The 27,226-nt window shown below is 41.3% G+C and overlaps 1 protein-coding gene across 3 annotated transcripts in view; it reads right to left on the bottom strand.

The window, feature by feature from the left end:
- arhgap36 (Rho GTPase activating protein 36) overlaps positions 1 to 27,226 on the bottom strand; it is a 187,212-nt gene that overhangs the window by 36,371 nt on the left and 123,615 nt on the right. For all 3 annotated transcript variants that reach the window (XM_048544034.2, XM_048544035.2, XM_048544036.2), the window contains 2 exons: positions 13,927 to 14,183; positions 13,029 to 13,224 (listed from right to left, as the gene is read on the bottom strand). In XM_048544034.2, the coding sequence (XP_048399991.2) occupies positions 13,029 to 13,224; positions 13,927 to 14,183 (453 nt within the window). The remainder of the gene's footprint in view (positions 1 to 13,028; positions 13,225 to 13,926; positions 14,184 to 27,226) is intronic.

The raw sequence follows: 27,226 nt of genomic DNA, 5'->3' as shown, positions 1-27,226 counted from the left end.
GTGGTGAGTCAGGAGGCGAGTTACACATTATAGGATTCCTAGCCTTTGACCTGATCATTCAGCCACTGTATCACAGATCTTAAAGCACTTTCCCTATGAAGACTGCTATATGATGTCACAACATGTAATGCTCCAGCCTCTATCTTGCTCCCCCTGCAGAATACAGCTAGTCTGTTAATGAGCTTTCAGTCAGTTGGATGAACAAACAGCCAGCTAGTCAACTAAATAACTACTATTGTATGTAATATAATAGTAATCCAAGCAAGTATACAACCTAGACTGTTCAATTAAGTCTGAGATATCTCATTAAATGTACATAGTTACTTAGTTAATTAACTGTCAGAAATCAGAACCAATAAGAATCTGATTCTCTATGATGTACACAATGTGGGCTAACACATAGGAACCGTGGTCACATCATAGTGGCAGAAGGTGGGTCTTATAAATCAGTGTCAGCAAGCAGGCCCTCGAAGCTGATGACTGCAAGTTCTTAGCACAGGCTGAATAAAGATAATAACATTCACAGTTGTGAAAAGATAATTTCCTAACAGCCATTCACTATATCCAGGTTCGGGCCTAATGTTCACATTTAACGACCAAATGAAAATGTTCCAATAGTATGATCAATATGCTTGTAGCTAGACACAGCAATAACCTGCAGATGCTGGAATCCAAGGTAGACCAACAGGAGGCTGGAAGAGCAAAGCAGCAGTCAACATTTCAGTAATTACCCTTCTTCAGGACTAGGAAGCTATCCCAATATGAAACAGAACATAGCACTAGAATTTAAGTTTGTTATAAAATACATGGATTTATTGAAAGACCATGAGGTTGTATCCAGCCAAAATCATACAACCTTGTTGTTTACAATGATCAAACCTACGATGAAACAAATTACACATCTATGTTGTATATAAACAAGCATCTGTCATACACGATGATGAGTCTGATACTGAAAGTATCATACCAGACAGCAACTTTACATCTTTAATGCATGGTAAACATCCATCCACAACTACAAATAGGACACTAAACAGTGGAGCTACACAGAGAAGTCATGATAATTATACGTGGTCTAGATCTAGTTGTGTTGTATGTTTGCTTAAAAATTAAGTACAAATATGCACCCTTGTAAATATCTGTCAGAGCCAGTTTTCGCTTCAAAGAAGAAAAGGAGGAGGTTTTAGTATTGTAGAGATATGAGAAAGGCATTATACTTTTATGACAGCTAGTTTACATCATGATACTATCATATGGGAAGTCTCAATCTTAGTCTCTGTGCAGTTATGAGGTGAGGGGGAAAGGTGTAATGGTAATGACAATGGATTAGAACTCAAAACACCAGGTAAATGTCTGGGGACGTAGGTTTCAAATCCCCTTTGGCAGATGGTGAAAGTTGGACTCATTAAAAATCTGAAATTAAAAGCTAGCCTACTAATTTTCCTAATTTGTAAGTTCTTGATTGAAGTAGTCAAAACTCACTGCCCAAGTCCCTGGGATGACTGGGCTGACATATGATGAGAAACTGGATCAGTTAAGAGCATATTCGCCAGCATTTAGAACAAAGAACTGTACGACATAGGAACGAGCACTACAGCCCATTATGTCTGCGCAAACTATTATGCTATTGTAAATTAATCACATCTGCCAAAACATGGTCTGTATTCCTCTATCGCCTGTGCGTAGGTCTGTCTAAGTGCCTCATCAATACTGCTATTATATCTGCTCGTACCCCCTCCCCTGGCTGCACATTCCAGGCAATGACCATCCTCTGCATTAAAATAAAATATTTACTTGTACATCACCTTTAAACTTGCCCCTTCTCACTTTAATCTGTGCCTCTTAGTGTTTGACTGGGAAAAAGACTCTGGCTATCCACTCTGTTCAAGCCTCTCATAATTTTATATACTTCTATCAGGTTGCTCCTCAGCCTCCGATCCTCTACAGAAAGCAAACCAAACTTACCTGACCTCTCCTTACAGCTAATGCACTCTAATCCAGGCAATAAGAAGTAAACCTCTTTTGCAACCATCTCCAAATCCTCTTCATCCTTCCTATCATGTGGTGACCAGTACTCCATATAAATGTGGCCTAAATAAAGTTTTATTTAGCTGCAATATGATTTGCCAACAGCATGTGAGGAGAAATTTCTTTACCCAGAAAGTGGTGAAACCTAATTCTCTGCCAGAGAAAGTGGTTGAAGCCAATTTATTGAATGTTTTCAAGATAGGATTTGATATAGTTCTTAGGCCTAAACGGGTCAAAGAGTATGGGGAGAAAGCTGGAACAGTGTACTTAATTAGATGATTAACAGTGAGCGTATTGAATGGTGGAGCGGAATCGAAGGGCCGAATGGCCCACTGTTGCAGTATATTCCAAGTACCTGGGCTGGGAAAGGCCACCCTACAAGTGCTAGAGTTCTCCAGGCATTGCAGGAGGCTTTGCAGCAGGAGAAGGACAAAGGAAAGTAGGTCTTCCATCCACAAGAGGTCAGGAGATCCTCCAGAAAATGTTTGAGAAAGTATGAGAAACTGATCACCATGCAGGTCATTTCAATTAAAAAAGCAGCACAACATTAATGAATGTTGAAATGAGACACGAGATCATACAAGTGAGCACTTCTGCAATGCCACATTCTAACATCTATGCAATTAACCCAAGGCACTGCTCAAAGTACCTATCTCCCATATCTCATCTGTTGACAATGAATCATTGTTCATATGTACTATTCATAGCTTCACCACATTCCTGTCCTACAGCTAAAACACACCACCAACAATTATATATGACCCTAAATCATTGTATGGCATCTCTCCTCTACCCCAACTCCTTGCAGGATAAGGTGCTACATAACAGGAGGCCATTGCAGTTTACCAGCAGGGCACTGTCACAGATGGTAATCTGATGAAGAGTGCATAATTGGAGTGTCTAGGAATATGGCTATTGTTATTCGTACAGCTGATAAGATTGATGATGGCATTTTCATAACCAATGACCCTCCCTCTCATCCCCATTCTGTTATAGATATTTTCTGATCAATCTGCTCGGAGATATTTTTACATACCTCTGGAGTAGGTGGGACTTGAACCCAAGTTGGCTTAGTGTCACTACCACTACACCACAAACTGTAATTGCTGTGAGCACATATTTTGTTTTCCTCTTTCCTTCACCATTAACCTACTTCTATGGCTTTTTATTTCCTTTCGGATACTGAAGAAATGCCAGCTTGACAGTGGTATCAAAGGAAATAGGTAAAGACAAAGAAAGTACTGGTCATGTTGTACCATCACTTCATCTTGCACTCATAGCCAACTATTCAGAAACTAATAACGTGCAATGCTTTGGAGGGAAACATGGGGACTTGATCTGCAGACATTGAGTCTCACAAAACAATTAACCTGCAGCAAATCAAAGCAAGAAGGACATATAGTTCAAAAACAAAGTTGCTGGAAAAACTCAGCAGGTCTGGCAGCTTCTGAAGGTAAAAATAACGTTAATGTTTCAGATCCAGTGACCCTTCCTCGGAACCATTCTGAGGAAGGGTCATCAGACCCGATGTGTCAACTCTGTTCTTTTCCTTCACAGACGCTCCCAGGCCTGCTGAGCTTTTCCAGCAACTTTGTTTTTGTTCCCAATTTACAGCATCCACAGTTTTTTCGGTTTTTGTTTAAGACATATGGATGTTAGTTCCCTGGAGATTAAGTTTGCATGTGCATACTGTAACAAGTGGACTTGGATGAGAACTTTGATGAAACAGTTTGTAAAGCGAAAGGCTGACGGAGACGTGCACTGAAATCTGCAGTCAGTGACACGAAATCTGGAGCAGTTTGCGTCAACTTAGCCCAGGGCTTTGTTCTAGATGTGTCTGATAGTGTTAATTTCTGGAAGAGTTTAATCATCAATTCCACTCTAATGTGGGGTCATTGGAGTGACATGGAAAGCTTCTAGCACGATGATCAGTACTGCCAGAAATACTCATGTAATACCCTCTTACATCAATGCAATAATATTCGTGGCAGCATCACTGGGTCTTCATTGAAACCCAACATGTTGGGGAATATCAAACTCAAAGAAAACGATATCACAACAGCACAGAATGAAAAAAAGGTTTGACCTGAAACAAAGGCACAGAAGAGAAAACTGGAGAACTCAAGGCAGGGGTACAGATTGCATTGCATAAGGCAGTGATCTGTAAGACAAATGTGACTCCATTCCTCAGCCAGTGAGCCAAAAAGCAAACAAGAATTTGATGGAAAAAAATCCTTCTTCTGGTTAAACAACTCAAATAATAGCACAGAAAAAAGTCAAGCTGAAATACATCCTCCACCATTTCCGTTACCTACAATCCAACCCCACCACCAAAGAGATATTTCCCTCCACACCCTATCTGCCTTTCATAGGGACTGCTTACTCTGCGGCTTCTTAGTCCGCTCCACACTCCCCATTAAACCCGCTACACCTGGCAACTTGCCCTGCAAATGCAGGAGATGCTACACATGCTCTTCTCACCTCCATCCAAGGCCCAAAACGAACTTTCCATATCTGACAGATCTGTACATCATCCAACCAGGTCTACTGTATCCGTCGCTCCTGATGTGGCTTCCTCTACATCAATGAGACCAAACGTAGACTCGGCGACAGATTTGCAGAGCACCTGCGCTCTGTACACGATAATCAACAATACCTCCTGGTTGCTAACCATTTTAATTCCCCGTCCCACTCCCTGGGTGACATGTCAAACCTGGGCCTTATCCAGTTCCACAACGACACCACACACAAACTGAAGAAACAACAACTCATATTCCACTTCAGGAGCCAACAGCCTGATGGCCTAAACATAGAATTCATCAGTTCCAAAATCTCCCCACTCCCAACCCTCCCTTTCATTGGTGTCTCCTTGACCTGACACTATCTGTCTATCTTCTTCCCCACCAATCGACCCCACCCTTCCCACTGACCAATCCCCACTACCCCTACCGGCATCCAAGCTATCACCATCTCACCTACCTTCCTCCAGCCCCACCCCTCTTCTGTCTATTTATTTTCCAGCTCCCTTCCCCTCCCTAGTCTTGATGAAGGATCTAGGCCTGAAACAACAACTGTCCTGCCCCTCTGATGCTGCCTCATCTGCTGTGTTCTTCCAGCTCCACACTGTATTGAATCTGACTCCAGCATCTGCAGTTGTTGCTATCTCTGAAGCTGAAATGTAACGTTATACAAAGACATTTAAAGATCTAATTAGGCTTTGTCGTCACTGCACCATAAGACACAGGAAAAGAAAGTGAAAAAGGGACATGAAAATCATATGCTCCAGGTACACAGAGGCAAGCAAAACAACAAAAGTTTGCTTTTAGCATTGGTGTGATTTTTAGAAGAAAATTCTGGTTTTCTGGATAGATATTTTTGAAGGAACAAAAAGCAAAAGTGGATGTCTAAGCAATGCTCAGAAATAGGGGCAGCACGGTGGCTCAGTGGTTAGCGCTGCTCTCTCACAACGCCAGGAAGCCGGGTTCGATTCCAGCCTCGGGTGACTGTTTGCATAGAGTTAGTACATTCTCCCCGTGTCTGCGTGGGTTTCCCCCAGGTGCTCCGGTTTCCTCCCACAGTCCAAAGATGTGCAGGTTTGTTGGATTGGCCATGCTAAATTGCCTGTAGTGCTCAGGGACGTATAGATTAGGTGGGTTATAGGGGAATGGGTCTGGGTGTCATGCTCGGAGGGTTGGTGTGGACTTGTTGAGCCAAAGGGCACGTTTCCACACTGTAGGGATTCTATGATCAGTGGATTCTATGAAACGTGGAAAAGTTTTCAATACTGCAAAATTGAGAATGCCTCCAATACTGTCTTCATAGGAAAATACCCATTATTGCAAGATGGGTTTAAAATAATTCTAAGCAAATGGAAAAAGATATTGTGTCCAAATTTTCATTGCCAAGAAGATTTAATATAGATAGGGTACGGGGGTGAATCTGGGTGGGGTGCTCTTCAAAGAATTGGAGACTGGAATAGCCTGTTTCCACACTGTAGGGACTGTATGATTAATCACACTGCAGGCCAAATTAGATCCAGAATTGGGCATCATGGAGAACACAGTTTTAACACATAGAATCACTTCAAAATCAGATTGTTAGACTTAAACAGAAAAAGTCAGTACATTTCTTTATGCATTTCGAAAATTGCTCCACAACAAATTAATGATGCATCAGATAAATTTGATAGAGTTTTGAAAGCTTTTGATTATTTCACTGCCAGAATTAAAATTCCAGCAAGGGCAAAAATAAATGGAGAAGCTCAGAATCTGGGTGAATCAATAGGCGACTTTATCAGATGCTCTGTTCAGATTTGTTCAGAGATCTAAATATGGAGGTCTGAGAACAGAATTGATCAGCCACTAAAGAAGTAGAGTTGTCAGATCGAGCAAAAATCCCCAGTAGTAAAACATCTGGACATAACCTTGGATTTTGGCAGAGGCTGGACTTTGAAAACTTTTAAAAGCAAAAGGACAGCTGGATTGAGTCTGCAGGAAATAGACAACACAACCAGCAGGCCTGGGAGCCAAGATTGTTGTCTGAGACTATTGTTCAGCCTAGAATCCCAATTTACACCTCCTCTCTACAGAAAAATCGACCAAAACCAACAGACCCGAACACCAGACAGCTTTTACATCTGGCTGCACAGTAGGATTCTGCAAAGACACTGTAATTTAACCTCCCTCAAAACCCATTCACACATTCTCTAATCATTGAAAAGCCTAATAACACCAAGAAAATATCAAGAGCACAGTGAAAACTATAGAGATAGTGGAGATAGCGGGGCCTATAACTGTCAGCCCTGATCTCATCTGAGGAGCGTTTATCAACAACAAGCTTCAGAACAAATAGCTTCTCCACAGGTATCCCCCAAAAGCAGCTTTGGAAGCAAGAACCATAGAGGTCAATCCAAGAACAGGGAAGCCGAGCCAAGAGTGAAAGACATCTGACAAGGGTAAGCTAATCAAGAGATCTGAAACCGAACAAGCTGAACCAGCTTTAGCACAAGGGAGCTGCTCCAGCAACAGCTTACCAGCACTGACTATTCTGACACAAGAACACCCAGTGGCGAGGGCTTCAATCACTGGCCACAGCGATTTGAACCTGGCCAATCACCAACTCAACCAAAGCAGCAAGTCCTCACTCGCAACCTGAGGTGAAAACCCTCTTGCAAAAGCCATCAAAAGTGAAGAAAATCAGGTACTCACCAAGTAAGTCCAAAATGTGCCTCACTGCATCAGCGGGCTCAACCCAAACTGAAAAATATACCCCATGCAGGCCAAAGTCATTATCCAGGTAACCAGAATGACCACTTGGACTTCAAAACCACGTTCTAGGTGGTAAGCATAAGTCCTGCAATCCCGAAGTTCTGACCCAGCTAGCAGGGAGGGGAAGGTGGGTGATGTCAATGCATTGGGACCCTATTGGTGGGAATTCTAGTCAAGACTGTAAATTTAAATACTATTTGTTTTCTGTGTCGCAGTAAATAGTGCTTAATAGTGATAATCCAATTTAATAGTATATCTCTAAGTACTAGTCTGTTCCTGTGTATTCATTGTATTAACTTCTTAGAATTTATTGAGTTACCCATTTCTTGTATTATAATTATGTTTTTGTACTTAAATAAGTACAGAGATTCTTTTGCCATGAAACACCTGTCTACTGTTTCTCCATTCACATTCCCATAAATAGGTCCTGTGTCCAGAACCAGGGGTCTAAGAGCAATTTGAACCGCTTAAAGATCAGGAAAACTACTGATTACCTACCATGGGGTTCTGGTTTGCACTGCTGATGAGTCTTTCTCAGGTTTATTATATTCAAAAGATGATTTAATTCTGGAGATTGACAGTCAATTGAGAGGTTTGCAAGCAGGACAGATCAATTCTCAGAATAAGGAATAAAACCTGATACAGCAGATCTATAATTTCCTTAAAAACAAAGCAAAAAAAATCGAAGAGAAGAAGTTGCAGCTAGGAGGACAAAGACAAATGTCAGGAATTTCGGCCATTAAAGCAAAATATTTCCATTTCAAGAAAATCATTTTCAGAAGGTGCGAAAAGCAAAATAGAATCTGAAACGCCACAAAAGTAAAGGTGTTCATGCACGAAACCTGAAAAGGAGAACAATCTTCTTAAGATGACAAATTGGAACTGATCAATGTTTCTGATCAGACATTTTCTCAAACAGACCTTTACAAATTTCGTGTTAGACATTGGAGCAAAAGGAACAGGCTTGTTGATCAGAGAACCTTGGTTAAAAAATACTGCCTGTAACTAATGGAAATTTAACTACAGGGTCAAGAAGAAACTAAATTAAAAATCGAAGATATGCTACAATCAACTTACAGCATATGGTAAACCAAATAACAGCAAGTTAATACAGGTTACAGAATCAATAATTTCCGTTCGAGCAAAGAAGGAGTACTGATATTATGCTTATTCAGAAAGTTGAAGAACATGATCTAAGAATAAGAAGAGTTTTAAATCATCACCAAGGGAATGGCAGACGAACTGATGATCGTCTTATCATAAGACTTTAATTTCAGTAAAGAAACTGAAGCATTCACAGAGATCTGTCATGAGGCCCACTATTTGATAAATCATCACAGATGTGTGTATATATCCATAATTAAGCCATGAAGCTGATGAATTTGCTTTAACAATTGCTTTTGTCCTGAATAATAATTCAGATCAGATTTTGTCAACAACAAAAAAGCAACTACCAATTGTAAAGAAACTTGTATTTCGATCAATTTAAGGTTTGAAATCTTAAAGTGACACAGACTTTCATTAACAGGGCAGACAAAACAGAGGATTTGACAAATATTATGGGTGGAAAGATATACGTGGGAAAAAGAACACATTTCGGAGATCCAACTCCAGGCCGCAAATGTTGGAATGAGAGAGTAAGAACTGCTGATACTGCAGTGAGAGATAACACAGTGCAGAGCTGGAGGAGCACAGCAGGTGAGGCAGCATCAAAGGAGCAGCTGACGTTTAGTGATGTTTAGGGTCGAGATCCTTCTTCAGAAATGGGGCTTTATGGTTTTTAATGTCAGATAGGGCAGAGAAAAATTGTAGGTTGAGGTTGAAGACGAAGGATGAAAAACAGAACAGATCCTTTGCAGGTCTCAGAGAGGGAGGCCCTGAGTTGGGGTAGAATTGATTGTAGTGGCAGAAGATGCCGGCACAATGCTGAGAGCGCGTGTTTGAGGAGCTGCAAAGAAAACCGATTTTGGAAGATCTAGATGTTCTGTATGTAGAGGTTGTTGCAGTCAGGGCCTAATTGGGAATGGCCTGAATGTGGATTGCAGTCCACTGGGGATGATCTGGTTCTGTAGACAGGTACTGAGAAAGGCAATGTGGCTGTAATACCTGGGTTGCTTCAGGATGTGATCAAGCAGTTTCAGGGCCGATGAGATTACCAGACAGTGACAGTGAGAGAAAAATCCACTGAGGTCTTTCTGGAGGGAGGAGGATAACTTCTTCAAGGTGGGCATCCCTTGAAGAAGCTTCACAGTCGGGTTATAACTCACTCAGAGACAGTAAGAACTGCTGATGCTGAAGTCAGAGATAACACAGTACGGAGCTGGAGGAGCACAGCAGGCCAGGCAACAGCAGAGGAACGGGAAAGCTGATGTTTCAGGAGAAGGGTCCCAACCTGGCCTGCTGTGCTACTCCAACTCCACACTCTGTTATCTCTAAATGGTGGAATGAGTTATGTTTCCCGTAATTCTTCAGATTTCTTTTTAAGTGATAGTGACACAAATTTCTCTGCAGAGTGATGGCTGATCTCCGATTCAATAGCTAACTAGGTGGACCTGGGTTTTTCTGTATTAGAGTTATTTATTTTCAGAGTCTTGTCATTTTTAACTGAGAGAAATTGAGAGAGAGCGAGAGAGAAATGTGTTATTTTGCAGGCTTTTCAAATCCCTGCTTGCACTGCAGCCTGTAATAAACTGCAGCTGGACCAATCCAAAGGTGGCAGTTAGGCAGTTTCCCTTAACTCAAAGACACTTCGCAGTGTCATAGAGATCTAGGGCACAGAAAGAGGCCCCCTGAGCCTATCGTATTCATGACAGTCAAGAACCACCACCTATCACTTTGTGCCACTCAAAGTATGCACGTTTCTACTCTATAGAGTAACAATTTTGAGTAGTTGATGTGCACACCATGCAATTTCTCTTGATTTTCAAGCTGAAAAAATATTGCCTGGTACTTCTAGCAATGCCCAACTTCCATTTCCCAGTTATTGTCTAAGAGCAAACAAAAATATATCATTCCTTACAAATTTGCCACAATGGCCAGCAAATCAGGATAGGTTGAAATAACTGTGAGAAGCAGATGCAGGAACAGAAGCACATTAAAATCTTTCAATGTTGTACAGAAGTGTGGTGGAGTAATCATGATAATTACTTTGAACGTAACAACCATTATTATTGTCAATGAGATATTGTTCTATGATGAGCTTTGTTACTCCAACTTTACTCTGAGAAGAAAACTACATCAAGATCACTTGGACATCACCAAATGTAGATTGGGGATCTGCCATCATTGTGTTTACCTGTAATTTAAAACTATTGAGAAGAAATAATTTCTAATTGTCAAACATTTGCAATACGCTGACCATAACAGGGAGAACGAGATTGATGCAACTAAGTTTCAACCAGCTAAATATTAAGGCAGACAAGATTTTGCTGCCTGAAATTTGAGAGGCACAAGAAACTTCAGATCTTCAGAAAGACTGTTCAAATCAAGAACTAAGTAGTAAAAGAGAAACAACTGTTCATCTGAGTCAGAAGTAAATAGATCTGGTGAGAGTTGTGAAATATCCAAAAAAACTGAATCTATGAAATCAGAGGGCAGAATCTTTGAAGACCCTGAACGACATGAGTCATGGACTGAGAGTTAGGAAAATCGTACAAGGAGCTTATTGATGTCAAAGGAGCTAAGTGGTGACCATTTCTTGCCAGTGAGCAACAAGATGCTTATTTATTTACATGTATTGACCTCTCTCCTTATTAGTCACAGAATCCCTGCAGTGTTGAAACAGGCCCTTTGGTCCAACAAGCCCACACTGACCCTCAGAGCATCCCACCCAGACCCATCCCCCTATAACTCAACTAACCAACACATGCCTGAACACTATTTGCACTTTAGCATGGCCAATCCACTTAACCTGCACATCTTTGGACTGTGGGAGGAAACTGGAGCACCCGGAGGAAAACATTACAATCACAGGGAGAATGTGCAAACTCCACACAGACAGTCACCCAAGAGTGGAATCAAACCCAGGTCCCTGGCACTGTGAGGCAGCAGTGCTAATCACTGAGCCACTGTACCACCCAAAGTCCTTGTCTTTGTACTGAGACATCTCAATCTCACACCTGAGCTATATGCCAGCAGCTTCTGTTGCAAACATACTGCAAGTGCATCAACCAAGTGACAATAGCTCACACTCTAAGAACAGTATTCTTCAGTCAAAATAGCATTGGAACATTTCAGTTAGCACAAAACTGAGGAGAGAGGTGGTGGCATTGTGGCAATGTATTGAATTAGTAATCCCAAGTCCCAGGCTAATGTTTTACGACAAAGGTTCAAATCCTACCATGGCAAAGTTCAAGAATTCTTTCAAAAAACTAGTCTAATGGCAACCAAGTAACCATTGCTGACTGTCATACAAATATCCATTTGATTCACAAATGTTCTTTCAGGAAGCCATCTTACCTGGCTTGGCTTACATGTGACTCCAGACCTACAACAATTTGAACTGCTCTCTGACCAGTTAGGTATGGGTAGTAAATGCTGACCTCGCCAATGTTCCCCCCAGCCTATAAATGACTTTATTTTTAGAAAAATGCACATTTTTTTACAGGACTTTGGTTCAACCACATTTGGAATTCTGTGTACAGTTCAGGTCGCCACATGTGGATGCTTTGGAGACGGTGAAGAGAAGGTTCATCAGGATGTTGCCTACTGTGGAGGGTGCTAGCTAGAAGAGAGCTTGAGTAGATTAGCATTATTTACATTAGAAAGACGGAGGTTGAGGGGAGGCCTGATTGAGGTCTACAAAATCATGAGAGATATAGACAGGGTGGATAGCAAGAAGCTTTTTCCCCAGCGTGGGGGAACTCAATTACTAGAAATCATGATTTCAAGGTGAGAGGGGAAAAGTTTAAGGGAGATATGTGTGGTGGGTGCCTGGAACACGTTGCCAGCAGAGGTGGTGGAGGCAGGCACGATAGCGTCATTTAAGATGTATCTAGACAGATACATGAATGGGCAGGGAGCAGAGGGATACAGATCCTTGGAAAATAGGTGCCAGGTTTACATAGAACATAGAACATTACAGCGCAGAACAGGCCCTTCGGCCCTCGATGTTGTGCCGACCTGTGAACTAATCTAAGCCCATTCCCCTACACTATCCCATTACCATCCATATGCTTATCCAAGGACTGCTTAAATGCCCCTAATGTGGCTGAGTTAACTACATTGGCAGGCAAGGCATTCCATGCCCTTACCACTCTCTGAGTGAAGAACCTGCCTCTGATATTTGTCTTAAATCTATCATCCCTCAATTTGTAGCTGTACCCCCTTGTACAAGTTGATGTCATCATCCTTGGAAAAAGACTCTCACTGTCCACCCTATCTAATCTTGTATGTCTCTATTAATTCCCCTCTTAGCCGCCTTCTCTCCAATGAGAACAGACCCAAGTCCCTCAGCCTTTCTTCATAAGGCCTTCGCTCCATTCCAGGCAACATCCTGGTAAATCTCCTCTGCACCTTTTCCAATGCTTCCATATCCTTCCTGTAATGGGGCGACCAGAACTGCACGCAATATTCCAAGTGAGGCCGCACTAGCGTTTTGTACAGATACATGTTTAGATAAAGGATCTGGATCAGTGCAGGCTTGGAGGGTTGAAGGGCCTGTTCCTGTGCTGTAATTTTCTTTGTTCTTTGTTCTATTCTATTAAAGAAGTGCAGATGTTTATTGCTGCTTACCATATTTTTCAATGTGCTGACAGCATTGCTGCACTATTCTGGGGACCTGCCGGAATATGGGGTTCAGGCTGAGCTTCTTTTTAGTCTTTCTTACACTTTTCCTTTCCAGTTCCAATGGTAGAGAGAGCTGAAGGGCTTCCAGCAATCGTGACTGATTGTCATCTAGGTCAGTGATGGAGTCAACAGATACTGCACCCTGCAAAGCAAGTAGACAAAATTCATTCCATATTCCAGTTGAGTGACTTAAGACTATCGGTAACGATACGTTAGTCTAGAAAGTAGCCAGAAACTCCCAATGAAATCCAGGGTACTTGCTTTAAATGAAACAGTGACAAATGACGAATTGCAAAAATCCTTACTGCATTACTGATCGTATCAATGGAGTTGGGATTCTCATGAATGATAAAACCTGATACTAGGATTGCTCGAAGAAGGTATCTTGATTTATGTTGCAATAGGTCAAGTGGAGTGGTTATTCACCCCAACAGGTCCATACCGCCCTTCCGAAGAGTATCCACCCCTGACTCATTCCTCTACCCCTGCATTTCCCCACATCTAACCCAAACATCCCTGAACACTACGGGTAATTTAGCAAGACCAATCAACCTAGCCTGCACATCTTTGGACCGTGGGAGGAAACCCACGCAGACACGGGGAGTAAGTGCAAACTCCACACAGACAGTCGCCCGAGGGTGGATTTGAACCTGGGTCCCTGGCACTGTAAGGCAGCAGTGCTATCCACTGAACCACCGTGCATAAGAATTTCAGTGCTCAATAAGCTGTTTCAATCATCAGGTATTATCTAAAGCTGTCATGAATTATTTTGAAATATATATATCATTCTTTCATATATAAATATTTGTTCAAATTGGCTTCTCGTGTGGGAAAAATAACACACCCGTCTGTGGCCTCGAGAAAGATTATCCAGAAAAGTTGGAGAGAGGGGTTCGTTTACTATTTCTGATGCTGACTGCAGGAATGCATCACTGTCATAGAAATGTTTATGTTGCTTCTTTGCCCGAAATCTCATTACTGTTGACTCCAAATCGAGGCAGTCCCTTCGGCCTTCCTTCATTGCATCTTGCTTTTTCTTACATGCACGATCATTGAGGATGACTTGTGATAAAGGAATCCCAAATCCTAAAGGATATGAATCTGTAAAAGTAAAGGAACAATGCTAGGTTAGATGTCTTAAATCTTAATCTAAAATCTACATATTTCCACATTCAAAAGACTAGGATTCTAAGGGGTGGCTAATTATTTTTCTACTTTGGCTAGTTGCCGATTACACCAAAGCACGTAATTTATTTACTCTTGTTTACTGAAAACATACTGTCTACTACCCAGTCCTATGTCTGTCTTCCAACCCTTAAATCTGCTTATATCTGATAACTGAAGCAGCATCCTGATCCGAAACATCAATTTTCCTGTTCCTCTGATGCTGCCTAGCCTGCTGTGTTTCTCCAGCTCCACACAGTGCTATCGCTGACTCTAGCATATGTAGTTCTTGCTAGCTCTGTACCTGATAGCTTTTGTAAACAGGCTTTCAATTTTTTCATGTAAACTGAACAGCAGCAGTTCATTTTTGACATTTTTAATCTGTTATTGCAGGATTTACGATAAATATATCAGCGCAGCCATTCCAGTGTCTGTAAATTAAAAAGCACTTCAAAATGAAGCCAGTAATACCATTCAATGATTACTGAATGCCTGTATTTTCTCACATGCATTATTTTAACTAAATATTTTATTTCTAATTTGTCATTAAAAAGTCTTAGATTATTTAATTCAACCTTTTAAAATATATTCTTGAGTCACTACTTTGGCTGTCCCTGTTCTCTCCTGTTCATCATTGTCCTGCAGCACAATGGAGCAAGATCTTATTGTGAATCTTCTTTTGATATTGTGTCTGAATCATCTTCAAACCTTTTAAATAAGGCTCACAGTTCTGTAATCTTCTTGATCAAAGAGAAGAAAACAAGGCAAATGGAAAAAAAAATGGTGGAAAGGAAATTTTCTTTATTCCCATTCCATTCAACTGATTTAAAATTGAACAGGAATTTTAAAGTAAATTAAACTTTTTTTGAACCAATCATATAGGAAGGTGGGTTGGGAGGAGTAAAACTGTTCGAAGTTAATATCCGTGTTGGTAACCATGAAACTACTAGAATGACATAAAACCCATCCGGCTGTCAATTAGTTTTGTGATAGGAAAACCAGCACCTTACCCAATCTGGCCTTATGTGACTCACAGCAGCTGGATTGGTTCTCAACTCCCCCTTCAAATAACATGGAGAAGTTACTCAGTTGTACTTGAGGTGATTCAACATTACCTTTCTAAAGGCAATTAATGACAACAATAAGTGCTGACTTTGCCAGTGACGCCAATATCCTACAAATTATTGTTTTTTTCTTTAATTTTGACTGCAATATTTGACCTTAGGGGAACTTAGGATAGAAAATAGGAATGTGTGTATAAATAATGGTGGCTGAAAAATCTGGTGAGTGACAGTAGACGAAGATGGAAATACAGAAGAGATAAATGGATTATTTACACTCATTTACACAAGAATTCTAAACGATCACATCAACTTACACAACAGGAGGAAAGGATGCTGATTGGTTGACAAGTTCATTCTAATTGGCTGAAGCATTACCGTGAAGAAAATAACAGGGACCTGTAGGTGTCTCAACCTCGAGGTTAATTCACAATAAGTGCAAAGACTTTAGTACATTATTTTTGTTTGCATATGAACATATGTAATTTTTGGCAGTACAAATAATTCACATTCCCTTTCAACCACTGCAATGCAGCACCATGGAGTGTCCACACAGGCTGATTAGCCAATGCATTCACTTCTAGTTTCTCAAGCTGTTTTTGCACATGGACTTGGGATGCCCAAGAATGTCGCTTACGAGCTTGATTAATTATTCTAAATTGGTCATAAATGTGGCTATTCACACTTGGTATTTGATTCGATCAATCAATTGCTGGAATGTACAACTTTCACCTAGCCACTGAAATTATAACAAGCCACTTTTAGAGCCGAAAACTGTTTTCCCTCAAATTACCCTGGAAAAGCAAAATATCTTAACAATTTGGACAACAGGTTAAGTGAGCCATTTCAGCTGCTGTAATGCAATCACTAATAACATAATGTATTGTAACTAAAGTGTCATTTTTCAGGGGAAGGCTGCTGCCATCAGTTAATGAGACAATCTGCCAACTATAGAACTGATCAACGTCATGTATAAATTTCAGCACCAACATAATGCCAGCATGATGCTAGCACTTGCTGAACACTCCTGGGTGTGTAATAGTTACATTAATATCAATTAAAAATAAGCAGTCGACTTCACAACATGGCTCATTTACCCTGATCAACTGCTGAAGGGTGCTCCTCAAAATATTGCAAACAAAAGCAATATTTTCAAACTTTGCACCACTTTGAATTACTCGGGAGCTTAGGAACCTATAGTTTCCCTTGTCTTTTCAATGGCAAAACTTACGTCAATCAGAGTTTACTTGCCAACCAGTCAACACCCTTTACTCCTAGAGTAAAAAAAATTGCTGTCATTATTTGAAATTTAACATTCTTGCATTTATCCAGATGAGGGCAAGATAAGAATGACAAGAAACGTAAGCTAAGTTCAATAATTTCAAGCAACATTTTTTTAAAAGAAGTTAAGGGGTGTCAGTATTGATAGGATTGGGTGGGTGGTCGCGATTTGAATGGATAGTGAGAAACTGCAGGAGAAGAAATAACAGTGAGAGTAACATAGAACATAGAACAGTACAGCACAGAACAGGCCCTTCAGCCCACAATGTTGTGCCGACCATTGATCCTCATGTATGCACCCTCAAATTTCTGTGACCATATACATGTCCAGCAGTCTCTTAAATGACCCCAATGACCTTGCTTCCACAACTGCTGCTGGCAACGCATTCCATGCTCTCACAACTCTCTGCGTAAAGAACCTGCCTCTGACATCCCCTCGATACTTTCCACCAACCAGCTTAAAACTATGACCCCTCGTGCTAGCCATTTCTGCCCTGGGAAATAGTCTCTGGCTATCAACTCTATCTATGCCTCTCATTATCTTGTATACCTCAATTAGGTCCCCTCTCCTCCTCCTTTTCTCCAATGAAAAGAGACCGAGCTCAGTCAACCTCTCTTCATAAGATAAGCCCTCCAGTCCAGGCAGCATCCTGGTAAACCTCCTCTGAACCGTCTCCAAAGCATCCACATCTTTCCTATAATAGGGCGCCCAGAACTGGACGCAGTATTCCAAGTGCGGTCTAACCAAAGTTTTATAGAGCTGCAACAAGATCTCACGACTCTTAAACTCAATCCCCCCGTTAATGAAAGCCAAAACACCATATGCTTTCTTAACAACCCTGTCCACTTGGGTGGCCATTTTAAGGGATCTATGTATCTGCACACCAAGATCCCTCTGTTCCTCCACACTGCCAAGAATCCTATCCTTAATCCTGTACTCAGCTTTCAAATTCGACCTTCTAAAATGCATTACCTCGCATTTATCCAGGTTGAACTCCATCTGCCACCTCTCAGCCCATCTCTGCATCCTGTCAATGTCCCGCTGCAGCCTACAACAGCCCTCTACACTGTCAACGACACCTCCGACCTTTGTGTCGTCTGCAAACTTGCTGACCCATCCTTCAATTCCCTCGTCCAAGTCATTAATAAAAATTACAAACAGTAGAGGCCCAAGGACAGAGCCCTGTGGAACTCCACTCACCACTGACTTCCAGGCAGAATATTTTCCTTCTACTACCACTCGCTGTCTTCTGTTGGCCAGCCAATTCTGTATCCAAGCAGCTAAGTTCCCCTGTATCCCATTCCTCCTGACCTTCTGAATGAGCCTACCATGGGGAACCTTATCAAATGCCTTACTGAAGTCCATATACACCACATCCACAGCTCGACCCTCATCAACCTTTCTAGTCACATCCTCAAAAAACTCGATAAGGTTTGTAAGGCATGACCTACCCCTCACAAAGCCGTGTTGACTGTATTTGATCAAGCCATGCTCTTCCAGATGGTCATAAATCTTATCCCTCAGAATCCTTTCTAACACCTTGCAGACGACAGACGTGAGACTTACCGGTCTATAATTGCTGGGGATTTCCCTGTTTCCTTTCTTGAAGAGAGGAATTACATTTGCCTCTCTCCAGTCCTCAGGTACGACTCCAGTGGAGAGCGAGGATGCAAAGATCTTCGCAAGTGGCGAAGCAATTGCATTTCTCGCTTCCCAAAGCAGCCGAGGACAAATCTGGTCCTGGCCTGGCGACTTGTCAATCTTAATGTTTGACAAAATTTTCAGCACATCAGCTTCGTCTATCTCTATCCATTCCAGCATGCACACCTGCTCTTCAAAGGTTTCATTCACTCCAAAGTTGGTTTCTTTCGTAAAGACGGGGTGACCCAGAACTGGAGGAAATGAAAAAGAGCCCTGAGGGAGTCACAACTCCAACTGAACATCCAACCTGCAGCCATGGGTGGCTCCCTTCCCTCCAAACTACATACCACTCACCAGAAACATGAAAAAAAAGAAACACAACGGGGTGAGATAACGAGCTTTAGAGTTGGATGAACACGGCAGGCTAAGCAGTATCACAGGAGCACGAAAGCTCCTGAAGAAGGGTCCAGGACCTTTCTGAAGAACGGCCTAGGCTTGAAACATCAGCTTCCCTGCTCCTCTGCTGCTTGGCCTGCTGTGTTCATCCAGCGCTACACCTTGTTATCTCAGATTCTCCAGCATCTGCGGTTCCGACTGTTTCTAACACAACAGGGTGATATTTGCATCACTGTAACATTGCTGGACCAGTTATCGAGAAACCTGGAAGAATGTCAAATTGTACCCTGCCATCTTGGAGCATTTCAACAAAATTCACCTGGAATGAAAATCTAATTTTATTAATAATCATTATTAAAATCTAATTTGGTCCACTTTAGGGAAGGAAATCCATTGTCTCTATCAGGTCAGGCCTATATATGACACCAGACCCACACAATGAGGTTGACTTTTAGCTACCTTCTGAAATGGCCTAACAAGGCAATTAGAGGAATTAAACCAATCCAGGAAAGACAATATAGATTAAAACCTGACAAACCACATGGCCTTGATCAATGCATTGAAAATGACACGTGGGAACATACTGCAAACTCCTCTACACCGAGTGCTGGGAACTTGAATCAAAATTGGGAGAGCTGCACCGCAGAGTGATCAGCAATAGCCTGACATGCTCATTAAATCATACTTTACACCAATGTCTCAGATTCTTATCACTAATCCTGGATGTACCCTGCTTCACAGGCAGGACAGGCCCACCATAGTGAGTAATTGAGTCAGTATGTAATCAGGGCAGAATTGCTTTGGAAGTCCTCAACATCCTGATCACTAAGTCTAATGACACTAGGCCAGCCGACAGCAATAAACCTGTTTGAACATTATCTATTGTTGAGTATTTCATGTTGAAATGGCCACTGTGACAATAACACTTAATTTGGCTGGATCTATTGCACATGGTTTGTAAGAAGAAGCAAAAATCCCAGCTCTTGTAACATATTGTCAAAACTCTGGACTTTCACTGCTCAGAAAAAAGTACTGAGGGTGATAAGGACATAGAATGTAATCTGGATGGGATCTTCAATATCTATTGTCAAGAGAGGGTCAGTACCACAACTACTGACTGAGCTGGTCAAATCCTGAAGGAAATATCTGCCAAGCTGGGACTGTGACAGGTTGCGAAAGAACCAAGAAGGAGAGAAACATTTGTGGCCACACTCTCACTAATCTACTGCTCACACGTGAATCTACCTTTGTCACTATTGGTAACAATGACGACCATGCAATCTTTGTGGAAACAAAGTCCAACTTTGCACTGAGGACATCTTCCACTGTGTGGCATAGATTCAGAACAGATCTAATAGCTCAAACTCGGCATCCATTAGGTACTATAGGCCACCAGCCAGAATACTGTATTCAACAATACTCTGTAAAATATTGGCCAAGCATAACCCTTATTCTACCGTTACCATCAAGTAAAGGGGTCATCTCTGATTTACTGAAGAGCATGTGTCAAAAATACAAACATTTCTGAAAATGAGCTGTCGACCTGGTACAGCTACATAGATCTCTGTGCAAGCTAAACAGTAGGAGATGTTTATAGATGAAGCAAAACATTCCAGCAATCAACTAATCAGACCAAATGGCTGAAGTCTTGCTGAATCCAAATCCGATCATTAATAAGCCAACAGTCTGATAAAAGAGGATCCAGAAAACCCCAATTCTTGATGATGTGGAAGATCAATACATAAATGCAAAAGACAAGGCTAAAACGTTTATCCCTTCTTTGACAAGTTGAAGTCCCAAGTCGGTGATTCACTCCTGAAGTCCACAGCATCATAGATACCAATCTTCAAACAATTTGATTCACTCTACATGAAATGGCTGAGGACACTGGACATAGCAAAGGCAGGATAACATACATGCTATAGTACCGAGGACTCATGTTTGAGAACTAGCTGTGCCATTAGCAAGGTTGAACCACTACAGTTAGCGTTTACCCAACAATGTGAAAAACTACCTAGACATATCCTGTCAAGTTTCCCAAATTACATGCATCTCTGACCTGCAACCATATTGTCATTCCTTCCTTCATTGTCACAGCATCAAATCCCAGAATTCCCCCCCTAGCAGCAGTGTGGATGTATCTAAACCATCCAGATTATTATAATGCAAAAAGATAAATCTCCATTACCTGCTCAAGGCCTATTAGATATTGGCAATGAATAATAGCCTGTCACAGTAACCCTCACATTTCAAGAATAAATAAGAGTTCAGGACATGAGAAATGTCAGAGGACATGAAAAGGGAATCAAGAGAGACAGAGAAAGGGATGATCAGCAATCCAAAACATCAGAGAGAGAAGAAAATGATAATATTTTCTTATCATATAGAATGCCATTTGGTCTGGCCTATGTGTGACTCCAGATAAACAGGAATATGTTTGCCTCTCAATTGTTGCAACAGATGGTAGTTCTGCAAAGTTAAGCTTCATCCAATATGATGATATCTTAAAGATGTGGGTGGGGAAAGGTTCAGCGTTTTGGAATTTCAGACTGAGGCATATCTCCCAATAGTCTTAGTTACACTGGGCAGGTTCTCCCTAGCCCTGAACAGCACAGGCAATGACAAGTTAGTTTGCAAAATGTGGCAAGAATTGAAAAATGAGACTTTTAACATTGAGAGGGGGAAAAAAAAATCCTAATTTGGCACACAAATTTTTAATTGCAAGACAGGAATCTCTCTGCATAGTAATCTTTGTGAATCAGAAATAATCACAGGCAACTATTGAAGTGTTACCCTTGGGCCACAATTCACAAAACTCTTACAGCCAATACTAGGCTTGATACTGCACTGCTCCATCATGCTGAATGTGATATTCATCCTGTTTGATATCCTCATCTTCCTCCTTGGATGACAGTTGCTGCTCTCCTAGCTCCTTGGCATCTAGCATTTCCTCTTTGCTTGGTCCAGTTGTGCAGGGCAAAGCATTCAAGGATTACACAGTACATCAGGCTGAAGTACACTGCAAGGCCCCACCAATCCCCAGCCCTGACCCAGACTGAGTAAACAATGGGACCTCATCTTCAGGAAGCTTATTTTCTCCACACCTTGGCCCTGATGGAAGAACGTTATGTTCGACATTAGTTGGTAAAGTCATCAGCCAAGGTTGTGGACAACCTTGCACTGCAGCAGCTGTCCTTGTAAAGCATCCAGCCTTTGAACTGAAGCTGACACCTGAGAATTATTGATGATATAGGTATCATGGCAGCTGCAAGGGTATTGGCAGAGACCTATAAAATGTGATACTGACAACCAAAGATTATTTGCACATTGGCTAATAAGAACCTTTTCTTTTCATGAATTTTACCACATTATGATGTGGTCCTCTCAATGCAACATGGGACCAGTGTACAGGACTCCATATTGGTAAAATCTACTGCCCGGGATACAACACTGACCACATCATGGGGGAGAAGAGTGATGATAAACTGCAGTGATAGTTCATTTGTGGTTTGAGGATCGAGGGTTCCCAGGAGATCCTTGGAAACAGCCATTGAATATAATTTCAGCAAAACTGTCTCTTTATTAGCCACTGGGATAGGATTGCCAGCCACTCTTAAGTTCACAAATCCGGCGCCAGTAGATGACAATTCTTGTTGTGCTGTACCCTGAGGGGACCTTCATCAATGATCTCTTCATGTGGAGACTGCTTGGAGCTGCTCAAGGTTGCTGCTGGTTCTGTGTTGGTGGCACATTTGTTCCTCTTTAATTTCTCAGCAGCTTTGCTGTGATGGCCACTGTGACAATAACACTTAATTTGGCTGGATCTATTGCACATGGTTTGTAAGAACAAGCAAAAATCCCAGCTCTTGTAACATATTGTCGAAACTCTGGACTTTCAAAACTTCTAAAGAAAAAGGACAGCTGGACTAAGTCTGGGGTCTTACACAACACAACCAGTAAGCCTGGAAACAGACATTGCTACCTGGGTGAATTGTTCAGCCTGGATTCCCATTTACACTTCCTCTTTAAAAGAACAATTGACCAAAACCAACAGACCCTAGCCTGAGGCATCTTTTACATCTTGGGCTATACTGCGCAGACAGTATGGGACCTACAAAGATACTTGACATTCAATCTCAATCAAAACCCATTCACACATACTCCAACCATCGGAAAGCCAATTAAATTCAGAAGGGAACATCAAGATACAACTGTCCTCTCTGATCCCCTCAATGGCCTTTTCCAAAAAAAAGCTTCTGCATGAATAGCATTCCCACAATCAGCTTCAAAACCAAGAACTGTTGATGCCAAGCCAAGAACAGGGAAGCCAAACCAAGGGCCTAATCAGGACAAAAGACATCCCAGAGGGGGAAACCAACCAAGAGAAATCCAAACAAGAGCTACTGAACACGGGCCTTTCCTGAAACGAGAACACAAATGGCAAGAATGTCAACAAATCAAACACAACCATCAGAACAAAAGATGGACTGCTTGAAGCAATAACTGCTAACCAATACCACAGGTCCTCAGACACAACCTGAGGAGAAAACCAGGTACGCTAAATCAGCACAAGTAGAGAAGACCAGGTATTTACTCGAAAGATCCACCACACACCTTACTGCATTAGCTGTCCCAGCCCAAACTGAAAATCCCATTCTGTCCAAAGTCTTCATCCAGGCTCCAGGTGCTGCAAGCCAGAACATCCGGGTGCAATTCAAAACCACATTCTGAATGGTGAGCATAAACCCTGAGACACCACTGTTCCAACCTAGCTAGCAGGGAGGGGAAGGTGTAGGGAACCAATGCACTGAGACCACCTACGGGCAGGATATCTGATTAAGAATCTGAAATTAAACACTGTTGTGTTATTTGTGTCAGTAGGATAGTCTTCTAATAGTGGTAATGTAGTTTGTTGTGTATTTTAAAGTTCTACCATTCTCCTGAATACTAATTGTGTTACTTCCCTTGATTATTTCATTACCGGTTTTCCTATATTGTAATTACTTTTTGTATTTTAAATAATTGCAGAGATTCTCTTGCCCTTAAACACCTGTCAACTGCCTACTCATTTTACATCCCCTGAATGAGTCCCATGTCCAGAATCAGGAGTTTTGGTGCGTTTTGAATCGCTTAAATGTCACAATAGTACTAAATGCGAACCAGAACTCTACAGGTTCCAGTGTACTAATGTGTAGAATATCAGAAACAAAACAGTACCGTAGTACTGTCAGCAATCGACATTTACTTCAGATGACAGTTTTACTATAGTCATTGATAAAGTGAGACACGGAGGACTCGTGGAGAAGGGATGCCATGGAATATCCCTAAATGAAAATTTGCCATAGTGGACCTTATGCTGATGTACGCAGCATATGTGCATTGTCCAACTACATTAGGAGATCATAAATGTGCTAGGATTAGTCAAACCTTGCCTCTCCTCTCCACACATCCCTCAAGAAATACAGCATAGAGTATCAGAGCATTTCATCAAACAAGTACAGTTCAAGGTTAGAGGAAATTGGCTCTGTGTCACTGTGGATTGTATTTGTGAGTTGAGGCCTGCAGGTGACTTTTTTAAAGGTTATTTGTAGTCTTCACAGAGATGACTACAGTCATTTCTAATGATCAATGACATGGCTAAGATTGCTTGTGGCCAGGACTGCTATTCAACTTAACTGGTCACTACTGATATTACTTAGCATTGTGATGCATTGTGTTCCAATGCATGAAAACAATCCGTGACCCTGTGCACCAATTGGCCTGGCAGCTGAATTACAACGAAAGAATGTTTGTGAGCTTCAAAGTGCAGTGTTGAAGTGGTGAATTGTATTCCAGTTGAATTGGAGATGTATCATTATTGAGTGAAGCTGATGTATCCATTGCCATTCTCCTTGGACAAATTATGCAGGAAGACGCTGCCCCAAGTGAGTGAGCCCCAAGGTGATGTCTTAGATCTGTGCAGTGGGATTTCTTCAGCCGGAGGATGATTAATCAGTGGAGCTCATTGTCACAGAAGGATGTGAAGACCAAGTCATTATTAAAGAGAGACGTAGATAGTTTCTTGATTAGTAAGGGGATCAAGGCTTATGGGGAGAATGCAGGACAATGGGGCTGAGAAACATATCAGCCATGATTGAATGATGGAGCGGATGCAAAGACCAAATGGCCTAAGTCTGCTTCCATATCTTATATGATTTTATAGAATGGATAGGCAGGCCTGAGAGAGAAATGGCTTATTCCATGCCCTATTTTTAAGCTATGTTCTTGCATTCACCCTGAGGAATGAGCAAGAGTATTCTTCATTGGTTCCTATGGCTCTTCACTCTCATTGCTACTTGTGAGATTTTTAAAAAAGCAAATAAAACAGACATATTTAAAGATCATAAGAAGATGTAATTTAGTTAGTGAACTTTTCATTCCTTATGCCTAGCAGTAGAGACACTTTACTGGCTCCACACATTCCTGTGGTCTATGAATGGTAAGATTGAAATTAAAATGTAATCATGGGGTTATCGGTTCAACTGTAAAGACCATGTTTTTATTTTTCTATAATTCTTATTTTGGACAGAAATGGGACAAAGAAATGTTGCACTTTTCGAAAACAAGTGAACTGACCCTCACTGTAAGTGCTGTTTACACAGCTGCCTTGTCCTAGCAGTGATGGGAGAAGATTTACAGAGTCAACGGTTATGTACAAATGCAGATTCAGCAGATTCAGAAAGGAAAAGTCTGTTCTCCTGTCCACTGTCTATGTTCAAAAGCTCTGACACTGAATTCGAAAGTTTTGGTTCACTTGCTGAGCTTAAGTCAGCCTGCCCTTAGAAAATTTTCCTGTTGTTTGTCTCTTTAAACAGGTGCTTTTTGTCTTTAATTGCCAGCCGTGGAGGTCATTCCCTCTTCCTCAATAAGGCCCCTAAACGTCTCACACTTTCAAATAGGCACATGGCCAATAAGCAACATGGATAGCATTGGCATTTGCTACAGTATGTATCACAGAGTAAAAGTTCAAAACCAGAAAGAGAATTAGTTCAAATTACACTATTTCTTTACATAGGACAGAAAATCTTTAGTATGAGCATGGTGGGACTGAAAAAAAAAGTTGCTAGTTTGGAGTCTTTAAGAATTTCATTTAGCCTTGTGCTGTTACTTCCTTTAGTCTTGGGTAACAGTCAGTGGAATGGAATGTCCTTCAATTTGATGGCATAATAAAGGAATGAAGGAGAGGAAACGCTGGCAAAGCATGGGATTAAAATTGATTCATGACACACACATCTGGAATAATAACATTATCTATACATTGATGTTCCATTACTTGTTGAAAAGTAAATTCACATTTCAGTGGCGAGATTGCAGTATTTCAAAAGAATTGTGGGGTAAAGATTGGCTGATATATTTACAGTGCACAGAAGAAATCTTACAGAGCAGTCATCACAGATTTGCAGCTAAGAAGGGCAACAGCAGCCTTTATATTCAATTACAAAGACATTCATTGGCTGCAGTTGTTGGACAGGATTTGAATCTTCAACCAAGTATTTAATTATGTTGTAATGATTCCCAACTCTATAAATTGTAATGGCATGCAAAAAAAGTTGGAATCAACAGCAACTAGGGTAATAACTTCACTAGTGAGACTGAATCACTCTAACACTCAGAACTTGAAAAGTTGGCTATAGCCAACCTTGACCAGAAGTAAGTTGTGTATACGTGCTGTTTAGAGAAATTCCATATCAGCAATCATTTTTCAAAACAGGCTGCTTTTTTCTTCCCATGTCCAGGACTATTTATTCACTCCTAAAGTTTACGATCCAAGACTAGATGACATTCCTCAAGTTCCAGACACCCTTTAGCCAATCTTTGTATGAGCCAACAAATAGGCATGCAGCCTATTTAACCAGGAGACCATCACAAGTTTGTCCTCCCTTGTATTTTCCAACGATGGCTCTATGCTGGTCAGCAGCACAATATTTTCTCTTCCTATTCTTCCCTAGGCCATGACTATTCTAACTGGGATCAAATTATTTAGGATGCACCATAATTTCTGTCGGAGAGCTTCCACGTCTCTTCAAATCCTTCATGCACATTGTCAACTTCTGAAAAAGGACCATCACAACCAGCACACACTTCCATACTGCACTGGATGTGTTGGAGTTTTTGCAGATCATGGAAGAAAGCCGTAGGAATCTGAAACTGCAGGCAATGTAGATACTGTTGATTGAAAAATATGACCTGAAGATCAGCTCGGAGTTTGATAGGCTATAGTGGTGTACATGGTCATGTTCAGCTCAAGGAAGTAGAAGTGAAAAGGAACTCAGCAAAGATCCAAGCCATGACCTCTCTAGTGAGAGGCAAATAGGATGATATTACCCTTGTCAATTCTAAGCACCAGGAAAATTCAGTTGATAGATGCTGGGTTTGATTTTGGCAAGTAGTTGTACACATTAACAATCAGAAATTTTATGATGATATTAGAATGTGGTATCAATGGTAGGAGAAGGCCATGATGGAGTCATGCAAGCATGGCAGTTGAAGCAATTACAGAAGGTTTGATGCTTATACTGGGATGATTGGTCAGAAAAGAACACTAGAGAACAGTGGCACAG

This window comes from Stegostoma tigrinum, chromosome 15 (genome assembly GCF_030684315.1).
Source record: "Stegostoma tigrinum isolate sSteTig4 chromosome 15, sSteTig4.hap1, whole genome shotgun sequence".
NCBI lineage: Eukaryota > Metazoa > Chordata > Chondrichthyes > Orectolobiformes > Stegostomatidae > Stegostoma > Stegostoma tigrinum.
The sequence above is the reverse complement of the archived record's forward strand: the minus strand, read 5'-3'. Positions and strand labels throughout refer to the sequence as shown.